The 13,176-nt window shown below is 49.6% G+C and overlaps 1 protein-coding gene across 2 annotated transcripts in view; it reads left to right on the top strand.

Moving 5' to 3' along the window:
* Positions 1–13,176, top strand: part of bean1 (brain expressed, associated with NEDD4, 1) — a 48,363-nt gene that overhangs the window by 31,406 nt on the left and 3,781 nt on the right. For both annotated transcript variants that reach the window (XM_035420058.1, XM_035420059.1), the window contains exon 5: positions 750–891. In XM_035420058.1, coding sequence (XP_035275949.1) covers positions 750–891 — 142 coding nt within the window. The remainder of the gene's footprint in view (positions 1–749; positions 892–13,176) is intronic.

Below are 13,176 nucleotides of genomic sequence, written 5' to 3' on the forward strand. Positions count from 1 at the left end.
TCTTAAAGGCTGCGGCCGCCGGCGCGGTTCGGTCTTTCACTCCGCGCTCACGCCGCCGAGAGGTCCTCCCAGGCCTGAACTTTCAGGCCGCCAAATATCAGTCTTTGTCAAGGGCGCCGGCGCCATTGATTTCCATCGCCTCGCTAAAGGGTAAGGGGTGGGGCGGGGGGGGGGGGGGGGGGGGGGGAGGGGAGGGGGTGGGGGGGGCAGAGGCTCCGGCTCTGTTACCCTTGGGGTCACCCCAAAGGTTGCGGAGTTCCGGGGCTCCTGCGGGCTGTTTTTCAGCATTGTGAAAGAGAAGCGGCGGAGGGGAGAGCGGGCGGGGGTTTCTCCCTCATCGCGACCCCCCCACCCCCATCCACACACCCCCCCCGCCTCGTTCGCCACACAGACCACATCCTCGCCTAGACGAGCGGGCGTTCCTTGTGTCTGCGCGTGGTCAGGGCTTTTATATTTTCTTTTGACCTTGTCCTTTGTGGAATTGATGTACCTGTTGCCCGTCTCTTCATATCAGCGTGCAGTGATGCATCCCCTGCTTGATTCCACAGGACAGGCCCGGATATAAATCCATACGGGTCGATAGCAGGGCGAATGGCATTAACTGCAGGTCTGTTTCTCCTGGCCCCTGGGGATTTCTGCGGACGGGGGCGGGGGGAGGGGAATAGGTGCGCAGCGCTTGTTTTGTTAAGCTAAGCGTGCGAGGTGGACAGGAAGCGGGTCCTGGCATCAAACGGCTTCTCTGTCCACAGCTCCCGACGGCATCTCGTACGGCGGCTCCATCGGGGAGCTGAGGTCCACCTGCGTCGAGGAGTTCCCGCCGCCGTTCGACTTCGACTCCTACGTGGAGACCCTGTCCCAGGTCAACGTCATGTACCCGGACTCTCCACCTCTGTAAGAACATCCCCTCTGCTAATTTCACCCACCCGCACTGACACTCTCTTATTATAGATTGATATTGACATAGATAGATATATAGCAGTTGCAATGGCTATAGTCACATATTCTGAAACAAAATCCTTTACAGAAGTGAAACAATGAGGAGTTAACACAAAGTAAAAAAGATATGCACCGAACATAAATGATTTAAAGCAAGCCCCCCATAAAGCAACAGATTACTTTGAACATTACATATACGTTCATTTTGTGTTGTGTTTTTTGTTATGTTTCCTTCACTGGTATTGCAAGAAAATTCTGCTTCCAGGCCAGCTTTCTGTGTTTGCATGTGTAGAATATGTTCATGCAGTTCGTGGTTAGAGAAGGGCTGTGTCTGAGTCAACTTACTTCCCTACTGTTGAGTATACAACTTGTATGCAACTTGTATACTCAATAGTAGGCAAGCAAGCTGACTGGCACACCGCCAAGGTCTAAGCTCATTGTAGGCAGTACTACCCATGATGCAACGGGGCAGGGCCTGATATGAAGGGATGGGCAGAGTGTGCAAGCTAACCCACAGATGATGTGGGGAAGGCTTTCATGTAATACAGCAGTGAAGCAGACAGGGAATTGGGAGGAAAGTGGACGTGGGCTCTAATGGGTACTGAGATCACAATACCGCCAATGAGAGCGTTGCACAGAACTCTTAACAGCTTTTTCCCTGTGCAGTCGCAAATTAGAGGGAGCGGAGCTTTGGCCAAGGTTTAGACATGAAATGTTCTCATAGAGCACACAGGAATATTATAATATGAAGTAGTGAATGTTTGTTTGTACAGCACCTTCGATTCAGGCAAACGGGTTGTTTAAAGTACTTCACAGTGGATGAAATATACAGTACATTTCAAAAGTATGGGTTACATATAAAAATCAATTAAGGGGAAGGTAAGGCACAAGAAGACTAGAGAATTTATCAAAGGTTGAAGCTTTGCGTATACTTCATGGAAAACAGGTCCGTGAAGCACAGCCCGTTTTGGTCGTTTTCCGCTTTCTAAACAGAACGCTCACCAGGAGCTCTGCTAGCCTTATCACGGGCAGCACAGTCGCATGGCTCCGACACAAAGCTGTTTCGTCCGGTTTTAAGTCTTAAGCCCGGCGTTGACCTGTGCGGCCCCATTATCCCGGGACAAACGCGGCCCTTTTGGCTTGAAAGGAAAATAAGGAGGGCGACTCACGAGGCCCCGGCTCACTCTAATCTGGCCGTGCGACTCAGCCCACGAGCTGAGACCACAGGCAGGGGCGTCGTAGTGGGGGGGGGGGGGGCGGGGGAAGTGGGACTGACTACCCAGGGCCCGATTGGGGGGAGGGCCCTCGAAAAGCCTGGAAAATGATGCGTGAGAGACATGGATCGAGAGAGGAAGGCGGCCCACAGAGACCGCTTTATGTATAGGGCCCAGAATTTTTTGTGCTACACCCCTGACCACAGGCTATATAGCAGAGCAGAATGAGAGGGTTCATGGGTGATTAACCTGGTGTTCAGTCCCCACACCCTGCGCGCGGTGTGCAGGCGAGCTCTGGGCCCGTCTCCCGCGCCCGTACGCCGCGGCTCTTTAAGAGAGAGCCACACCTGCCGCCTTTTTACCTGCCTCACGCCCGGGAGCTCTCGCCTTCGCCCTTAGCGTTAGCAGCTCGCGGTCGCCGGTAAATGCCATAACTGCGTGGCGGAAAGGCCCGCGGCCCTTTGATTTAAATGGCAGAGAGCCTAATTGATGTTCTCGCGCGTTCCCGCGGACCGCCTCCCTGCCGGCGTCCTCACCGCGCCCCCCTTTCAAAGAGGCACATTAAAGGGGGCTTGGATGATGAAAGTGCCGTTTCGGCCAATCCAGGTTAACAAAGACTTCATTAACCCCTGCGTGTGAACCGTGGGCTGGCACCCGGTCCCGCCCCCCCCCCTCCCCATTCCCCATATCCCCATACCCCCCCCCCCCACCCCCCCACCCGCTGTTGTTGTCAGATTAAAGGAATACAGACACAAGGGAAAGAGCTGGGTTTGAACCTGGAGGCGGTGGGGTGTTTTTCCTGTGGGTTGTTCCCAGAGTGCCCCTGTTTTCTCTCCCAGCCCTCACACACGCCGTCCTGGGTTAATTGGTGTCTCCGATGCTTCCCCCTATTTGTGTGTGTGTGTGTGTGTGTGTGTGCACACAGCCTGCTAGGAAGTGCAGCACCACCCAAGCTGATGCCGCTGAGCGTGTCCTCTGACTTACTGCTCTCAGCTGGAGCTCACTGAGGCCCCCTACATGACAATGTGGTAAAAAATAGAAACTGAATCTTTCATGGATGCTGCTGTCTTCCTGATAAACTGTCTCAGGGCCAATCATTCTTCCCTCTAAGGTGTGACTGCAGGTTTGAATATGGTATCAGTCTTTTATTGTATAGATTGGAATGCAGATAGTACTGTAATCCATGCTGGTTTGTAAGGGCGGGAATATTAAGGGGACAGCCTAGGTGCTCTCTGACATGCAAGGGGTCCTTAAAGCTTGGAGCACAGTAGCTGGGCAGCTCATTTAGTGGAAGCAGAGACAGCGGGAGTGTTGAAGACCAGGGTGGACACAGTGCTGGGCACTCAGGACAGCAGGTAAAATGAAGCACTCTTGTGTCCAGCTTGCCCCTCGTGCACTGTGTGGGACAGGCCCAGTGTCATACCCAGTGATGGGACGGTTCTGTTCGATCAGAGCAGATCCTTCCCACTGCCCTAATGAAGCACGGGCCACATTCCGTCTCCCTGTAAGGAGGGGGGAGGAGCTCCCGGAAAGATCCGGGCCTCGCCCCGGGGGCGCCGCGGCCAAACGATGACGGATATGAGATACGGCGATGGAGACGCGGGCTATGAAGCGTTGCGTAATCCGGTCTGGAGGACGTGTCCGTCAGGCCGGGTTTCCGTGGCGATGGCGCGCGCCCGCTGCGTTCGCGGGCCTCGTCCGTCAGATCGATTCGCGGGCGGGCTCGCGGCCGGGCCGTGCCGGTGGGGGAGGGTGGACAGAGCGGCTCAGGGGACGTCCACTGTTTACAGGCAGATCCGCCTAATCCTGATAGAACGTGGATGCCTTAGTCAGATCATTTGTTCCCATTATCACCCCATCCGGATGATTTACAGATCGGTGCATCTGTGCAGCAGCTGTTCTGAATTCATAATAGTCTCCTACATAGTAAATGCTCTTATATTATGTGTTTTATTTTCTTTCCTGAAGCCTACCTTTAGTTTTTCTCTGAAAGTGACTTGGCTTTACCTGACATTTTCGAAAAATGTAGTTTGGATGAGACTGGGAGTGTTTGGGGAGAAGTCCTCCAGCCCACAGAGAGGGAAGCATTGCTTTAATGTGGCAGAGAGGAAGAAATGAGCAGCGTTTTGGTGAAATGTTCACAGCCGACGGGGAGGGGTGGGGGGGTGGGGCAGCAGAGTTTCCCAGCAGGCAGAGAGGGGAGGGGGGAGCGTTTTTGGCGGGAGGGGGCTGGGTCCTGGGTGTCGATCGGAGCGCTCCATCACTGCCTCGTCCTTCCCCGAGCCTCATCCATCTCTGCCCGGCTCTGGAGAGAAGAGAAATCATCTCTCATATCTGCCAGGGTGGCTCTCCAATCACATCATAATGTGCATTTATATCTCCCAACTGCCTTCTCTCTGCCCTACAGCTCACATGCAAAATATGCACCACAGGGCTGGAAAAGAGGTCAGCATCAGTGGCTTTATTATGATGATGATGATGATGATGATGATGATGGTGATGATTATTATTATTATTATTATTATTATTATTATTAATAATAATAATAATAATAATAATAATAATAATAATAATAGCATGTATAAAACACCTGTAATCTCATAATCACACTTTTGTAACATATAAAACAAAAAGTTTTTATCTCATTATTATGGCCTGGGTGATGTGTAGCAGCTCGATCGCTGAGATGGGGTGGGGGGGGGGGGGGTCGTCCTGAGGGTAGGGTTTAGCATGGTGTCAGAGAGGATCATGGGAGAGAGGAGCCTGGATGTACTGTTTCTGAATCCCTGCTGGAGACCCAACAGGTGATTCCTCTGGGCTTGATGTGGGGGAAGCAAGCTTTTTGTCACACACACAGAAACGCACATGCACAAATGGACCCACACTCACACACATGCACACACACACATACTCACACACACACACTCACACAGACACACACACACTCGCACACACATTCACTCACATGCAGAAACATGCATCCACACAGACACATACTCTCACACATACACGCACACACATTCACACACACTCACACAGACTCACATACAGACACACGCTCTCACACACACACTCACACAGACTCACACACAGACATACACTCTCACACGGACGCACACACACTCACACACATACTCACACACACACACTGGGACCACAGGTGCTACAGGGACATGGTGCCGAGGGCTGGGTGTCCATCCCCTATCTCACACTGGGCATGAGAGCACAGGGCCTGTGTGAATGAGGGAGCAGGTGGAGAGGCATGGCAGATGGAGGGAGGGAGAGAGGGAGGGAGGGAGGAGAGGGGGGAAGAGGGGGACACGTGACGGGCGCGCGTCGGGGCTGCCTCGCCACAGATGGCGGGCGGGAGTCTCAGCTCGGGCCTGCGTCACACACCGGCTCCCGCCCGCGGGGCCCGCGAGAGCCCGCTTCCGTGGCGCGAGGGAGACCGGGCGTGGCCCGGCCGCCAGCCCAGCGCCGTCGCCATGGGGATCCCGCAGGTCGGGAAGCAGGGAGGGCGGTGCCAAACCCCGCCATATGCCGCGGGCGGCGCCTCGCGAGCGCAGCCGTGGCGCAGGGAGGCGTGGCCAGGGCTAGTTCCCTGTGAACGCCCCGCTTCCGCTGAGTGGACTTCCTGCTGCTCCATGACGACTTAACCGCCGCTCAGTTCACCCTGCTCGTCTTCTGTGGCCCCAAAGGCCAGTATTCCCTCAGGGAAAGGGAACATACTGAGAAAATACTGAGATGAGAAATTAAATATATTATTTGGCACAAATGGCTTCACGTGTGTTTCTGATTAGTGCAGGTATAAGAGAGCCTTCAGTATCTAGTTTTGCAGGTATAAGAGAGCCTTCAGTATCTAGTTTTGCAGGTATAAGAGAGCCTTCAGTATCTAGTTTTGCAGGTATAAGAGAGCCTTCAGTATCTAGTTTTGCAGGTATAAGAGAGCCTTCAGTATCTAGTTTTGCAGGTATAAGTGAGCCTTCAGTATCTAGTTTTGCAGGTATAAGAGAGCCTTCAGTATCTAGTTTTGCAGGTATAAGAGAGCCTTCAGTATCTAGTTTTGCAGGTATAAGAGAGCCTTCAGTATCTAGTTTTGCAGGTATAAGAGAGCCTTCAGTATCTAGTTTTGCAGGTATAAGAGAGCCTTCAGTATCTAGTTTTGCAGGTATAAGAGAGCCTTCAGTATCTAGTTTTGCAGGTATAAGAGAGCCTTCAGTATCTAGTTTTGTTTCTAGCTTTTTGATTGCCTTTACAGTCTGTCATTGGAATGAGTTGTGCCACCGAAAGTCAAGGAAGCCATTATCAGGCTGAGACATAGGCCAAACCTTAGGCTAACCAAAATCAACTGTTTGGAAAATCAGTAAGAAGAAAGATAGTGTCTGCGTGTATTTTTTTTTCTTTATATTTCAGTCCACATATTTACAAAATGCATTGTACTTTGTACATTTAATTGAATCTTAATTTCGTTGAGAAAACATAACAGCTATTTAAATCAGGCGTCTTCTTAAGGCCTTTTAATTTAATCCTTCAACGGTGAGCAGTTTCGCCGCTGTTTTCATTCTGCACCCAAGCCAGCAGTGTAGTACAAAATGCACACAAGGCCGCCAATTGCAGACTTAGCATTATGCATATTTAGCCTGGCTGCTGTATGATTTTTTGAAGACCGGCTTCAAAGCATCCTACCTTGTCAGCATTTCAATGTGATATTCTGAAGTGATACAAATAAGCAAAATATTGCATACAAATAAAAAAAAAAAGAGGGCATTTTCTATGTGACACCAGATATTTTTAATGAGTCCCCGCCGGGCGGGGGGGTGGGAGGATGGGGGGGGGTGGTGGTGGACGAGGGGGAAGAGAAAGACGTGAACGAACGTGCGGTGCCAGACAGCCCTATCAGGAGACAGATATGCGAGCGAGTGCCCGCGGGGTACTGGCACAGTGCCACGCGGAGCGGGCAGGACAGAGCAGGCCTCTCCGCACAGCAGCGCTGGTGAATTTGAGCGAGCTGTTAATGAATTCTCCTCTGCTGAGATGGCGAAGAGGCAGGCGGTTCCCCTGTGTGGGGGGGTGGGGGGTGGGGGGTGCGGGGAGGGGTGGGGGGGGGGGGGGGGAGCAGTGAGGTGTGGAGCGTTCTCACCCTGCACGGCGGGGAATCGCACTTTCGCGCAACACTTCGTCCAGCCTTTGGCTCCTCGGCGATGAGCATCCGGCGTGATTGGTCGCAAATAGATTTTCACCGACTCGCTGATGCACACGGGGGGTTTTTTCTGCGCGCGCATAATCTCATGTACCTCAAGTAAAAAATTCATTTTGGCAACCCCCCAGCCACCTGTACTGCTTCCTGGTTTCGCGCCGTTCATTTTTTTTTATTTCCTCGTTAAAAGCAACGCGATGGGCGGCAAATTCGAGAGCGGGAAGCAGATTACGAACAGATGGGAAGGAGACCACGGCGTGTTCTTCTGTGTGGATTTGCCCCACGGACCTGTGCTCTGCCCTGGCCATGATGGAGCCGGAGACAGGCAGTCCTGTGGAGAGGCGCGTGATCCTCCGACACCGTGACTGAGCAGTTCAGCTGGTGGAGCGCGGAGCGAACAGAAGTCGTGTCTGCTCACACGCAATTCCTGGGGGGGCGGGGGGGGGGGGGTTGGGGGGGAGCGTGACACACTCGTCTGCCTTTTGCCAAACTGACACCATTAGCTTTACCAACCAGACAGGCCAACAAATGCCTTTGGGCCGTTCTGTATTGGGTTAAAAAAAAAAAATCTAATTCTGGGTTAAAATTGTGTTTAAAAGAAATGAAAAAACGTGCTGAACAACACACATACACTCAAACCGGTTTCTGTGAAGGCCCCTAACAAGTTTTCTCAATCGATGCTATCATTGTGGATATACTGAGGACAGCCTAAGAAACAAATGGCTTAAGGTAACCAGGGCAATGGGACTAGCGTAATATACACTCAGATGAGAACTGACAAAATCAGAGCTGGCCCAAAAGCAGATAGGTTTATACAAAACTGAGCTCAGCTTCGTCAGCAGAGCCAATCACAAGCGAGAGCAGGCTTCTTGCTCGTGACACCGACGTGGTTTCTTTCCGATGTAAAGCACGCAGGAAATCTCAGAGAGCGCTGTCTTTAACGTATACATTAAAACAGACGTATTCAGCACTGAGAGATGCTCAACACTGGAGCATGAGAGATTTTTTAGCAAATTCAGTAGCAGTTCTCAAACACATATGAAGTGGCGTGAGAAGTGTATCAGGCCCTAATCATTTAGCCCCAGGACTGGTGTGAATAAACCAAATGTGAATTTAAAAAATAATATAGTATAGAATAGAATAGAAAATAAAGTGCGTTTTATATTGTCAGTTTCTGGATCCTTTTGTAGTTTTCTAGCCTCAACTATAAATACTATAAATAAAATTTATTTTTTAGCAAACTTTGTTGAGCTTCTGTTTTATGAGACAGTCTCGAAAATACAAGGAAAGAAAGTGAGACATATTGGAAAAACACGAAACACCAATATGGCGGTTTTTCGACGGAAGTACTGTGATGCGTGAATCATAACGCTACGCTCAGCATTTCAGCTTAATGGAGCTAGCCAACCCCGGGATGGATAAAGATGGACGTGTGGGAATTCCGGCGCCTATTTACAGTATCTGATGTTTCGCGTTACTGTGGCTGGTGGAGTAAACAGTTGGTGGCTTACTGGAAGGAGTCTGACGCGCATCTCGTTCTGTATTTGCATTTTCATAACAGCCTTCCTGTAATGCCTTTTAGAAGTGCCATTCCAGCTTACGCAAAATGCTCTATTGCGACAGCATTTCCAGGCTGTGCTTTTAGGGGGAATGTGACCGTAATTGTACATTATTGCAGTAACATCTTCAGTGTAAAATCAACTCTTGCACAGTTTATGTGAGTTTATGTGATGTCGGAGTTGAATTCAGATGAAATCAAATCAGTTTCATTTGTAGAGCGCTTTTTACAAAAAACTGTTGCAAAGGTGCTTTACAGAGTAGCAAAAAAAAAAGAGCAAAAACCAGGCCTGAACCCCCAAATAGCAAGCACAGGTAAATAACTCCCAGTGGGGAGGAACCCCCTTAAACAGTGGCAGGAAAACACTCCCCGATGTGGAGAAATCTCAGGAGGAGCCCAGGTATTGAGGGGGAGCTGATCCTTCACTGGCCGGCCTGGTGTAAAGTAGCACTGGACATTTTACTGTGTGCATTTTATTGATCCCTGCACTGTCGGAATGTACTTTTTAAATAATGTGTTCGATGAGTTTTAAGTATTATCTGGATGCTGTCCAGATGTTTTATTTGCCATAACCTGCAATCAAAATATGTCCCTGACTCAGCTCTGCTCTGCTGTAATATTGGCCGTTATAGTAGCCCGCTGCAGTTTTAATGTTGTGCATAAACGTTCACAGTATTTAGAAGTGCATACTAAAAACTGTGGAAATAGCATAAGCAGTACGGTATGTGATTAGAGACATGGCTCCACGCCTGTACTGTGTGGGGCTGCATCCACAGGCTAAGGCCGCAGGATGGGTGGTGTGATGTCCTTTCAGTTCCTCCTACAAACACACGGGAAGAGGGAGAGTTTTTTCCTCTGTGGATGAATAAGCAGGAGGACACCCAAAATGAGAAAGCCTGCCTCTACGGTAATTCCCCGTTCTCACAGTGATTAAGTGGACCGTACGCCATGTGAAAGCGTCAAGCCTGCAGTAAGCAGCGTCAATTAAACCAGAATAGCAGATGGCAAAAGCCAGAACCAGAAGTGTGTGTGAGAGAGAGAGAGAGAGAGAGAGAGAGAGAGAGAGAGAGAAAGATCAGATTTATCAGAGTAAATGCTGAAGGGAGGAAGGGACAGAGTGAGGGAGAGAGAGAGTAAGAGGGAGAGAGATATCAGATTTATCAGAGTAAACGTTGAAGGAAGGAAGGGACAGAGACATTAAGAACCAAAAAGAGAGAGAGTGGGTGCAGGTACTGGAAGTGAGGAGGGTGACAGTGCGTTTCACTGCAGTTGCAGCGCTCAGAGAATAAGGCATGACTGAGAGAGACATAGAGCAGGAGTGACTGGAGTCAGCGTGTGCAGGCTGAGAACTGAGTTGTGGAAGTGCTGTAGGATAACTCCCTTTCATCCACATCGGAACTCTTAGAAACCGAAGGCTCCTGCCAACCGCTCGGTGCTGTTCTCTGCACCCACTCATTCAGGCATACGTTCGGCTCAAAACTCCGGCTTTGTAAATTACCCAGAATGCACCGGAGAGATGTACTACTGCCGTCGTTTAGATCTCGAAGTACCCAACAGTCAGAATTCAAATTTGTGAAGTGTGAAGCATAGATATGTACTGTACGTGATACTGTGTCCCTAACAAAAATATAATTGTAAAGTGAACGTTCTCCAGTATTTAATGTACATCAACAGACAGCAACACTGGAATCATTTACAGTAGTTGACTCGCTTTGAGTCTGTCGGTCTCTTTTAAAACATTTTAGATTTGAAGCGAGTTAAATTAACCCTTGAGACCTTGTGGACCTTGAGAATTTGAGTGTTGATGTTACTGTCATTGCCAATTAAACATTGAGAAAACTACCATACAGCTTTCTTGAGCAGCCTGTTAAAACACATCATGGACAAAGTGAAACTTAAGATAGAGAGGAAGAGGCTGATAAAAATCTGTTTCCAACAGACTGAATGAAAAATAATTGGGGTACCATGAGGAGGGCTGCCTACGGAGCAGCATGTGTTTTTAGTACTCTCGATCTGATGCGTTAATGGCTTTTAACATTTCCCTAAAAAGATGTGAACTTCCTGTTCGGCTCGCAGTAGAGTAGAGAGAAACTTCTGTATAATCTCGGCCCTTGAAATAAGGATGTGAAAGAAGATGATGGTGTTTCCCTCGTGCTGGCCCGTGGCAGCGGAAGAGAAGAACGAGTGAAAAGAGCGGTTTATAAATGTTTGCCCCCGAGCGGCTCCTCTCTCTAAATCTCTCCCCTCCATCGCCCGAAGGTGACCAGACAGCGCGATGCCGGCTCCCTGGGAATCATCCCCCTCTCATGAACAAGTGCCCTGACAGGGCTAAATCTGTTAGCGGTTTCTCAGATTCAATTACCCTGCCATTATTCCACAGGTCCCAGATACACCTCCAGGCCTCTTCTGGGGCCCTGGTACATGTACCACACACAGAGGCAGTTTCACTGAGCCGTTAGACTATCACAATCCCTTGTTGCAGCCCACCCATCCCTGCTCCTACCAGAGCTGTCAGTGCAGGTGCAATTACACCACACTCTTCTGGACCAGGGCCTTGTATCTAATTCTATGAGCTCTGCACCTGTACTCTTACCATCACTTATTTCCTCTGTCTCTCCCTCTCTCTGGCTCTCTGCCTCCCTCTTGCTCTTCTTATCTCTCTCTGTCTCTCTCCCTCTCTCTTCCCCCCCGTCTCTTCCTCTCCCTTCCTCTCTCTCTGTCTGCATCTCCCTCTCTCTCCCTCCCTCTCTCCCTCTCTATCTGTCACTGTCTTTCCCTCCCCCTCTCTCTCTCTTTCTCTCTCTCTGTCTGTCTCTGCCTTTCCCTCTCTCTTGCTTTTTCTCTCTCCCTCTATCTGTTTATCTGCCTCTCCTTCTCCCGCTTTCTCTCCCTCTTCCTCCCTTTCTCTCTCCCCCTCTCTCTCTCTCTCAGTCCCCCCCCCCCCCATGCGTAATATTTGTCTCTGACTCCAGAGCAGTAGGGAGAGCATGCCATTGCCCCTGGTGATTTTCACACACCTGCTGCGGAGCCCGAAGGACAGTGTGCTGGTAGGAGTCCCAGTGCATTGTGGGTACCATGCAGAGTTTAGATGATTCTGCGCTGGCAAGCAAGTCTGAACTCCATACCCTTCCAAGATCTGTTACAGCCCAATTTGCACATTCTCCAAAACAGAAATCTGTTTTTACTGACACAGGAGGATCCTAGCTGCTCCAAACATTATTCCTGAGAATGTAACCCTACAAGTTCACTTCTGCTCTTAATTATTTAAGTAGCTCAATCATATCTTGGTCAGACATTTTAATACGCACTAGCTACAGCCTCAGCCTGCAAGTGTATCCTAAAGATTTTACTGTGCCCAAGTAAAGAAGCAAACCAGCATAGTTTATAGAGCTGTCAGAAAGATGGAACTAAGGTAATTTTTTGGAACAAAAACCAGCACGCAGACCAAACCCTCCAGGACCGAATTGTGCACTCCTGATCTGCCCAGTTCATCTTCTGCCCAGTAAATGAGGTTTGTGAAAGCCAAACACTCAATCCCAAATGTGAATGCCTCGGGGTTGAAATAGCCATGGCAACCAACTTAAAATACAAAAAGTGTGGTCTGCTCCTTCACAAACTCAACACAGAACAGAAAGCTCTGGTCTGCATGAAGTTACACTTCATTTTTCATTACAAGCAGCCTTCATCTCATAGCACACTGGTGACTGCTTGCTAGCTGGAAGCAGTTTGTCTTATTACCATGGAATGATAAATGAAGTGTGCGTGCTTAAGAACCCAGCTCTTTACCAGTCAACACAAGCCCCACTTCCCATACTTCAAGTTATATCGCAGTTGTGCCATATTTAATGTACTTTATGGCATTTTGTGATGTAAAAAAATGAAAGGCTTACGCCTGCAAATGAATTTCTGGCCTTTTTTCTCGTTCTGATCTCCTTTGTGTGACTGACTCAAGCTACCGCGAGTGTCGCCACAATGATGCGCTCTGCCGTCTCCTGCCAGGATGCCAAGCTTGGCCCTTTGCTTCAGTGTGCCAAACTGTTGGCACTTCAGCCACTTCCTGTGCCTGGCACACTTTTCCAAAGTCTCAGGACAGAACTGGACAGTGCATCACTTGGATTTACTGATAGGGACTCTGCAATAGTTCTGATCTAAAGAATAGTTCTAAAGAAATTCCGGTTTAGCACGGGGTGATAGGTAATTAATGAGCTATTCCAAAGGGCCTCGCTTGAAAGTACCATGAAAGTTCATACCTTTGCCTGCAGGTAGGTCAC

The sequence above is a fragment of the Anguilla anguilla genome, chromosome 5 (assembly GCF_013347855.1).
Source record: "Anguilla anguilla isolate fAngAng1 chromosome 5, fAngAng1.pri, whole genome shotgun sequence".
Lineage (NCBI taxonomy): Eukaryota > Metazoa > Chordata > Actinopteri > Anguilliformes > Anguillidae > Anguilla > Anguilla anguilla.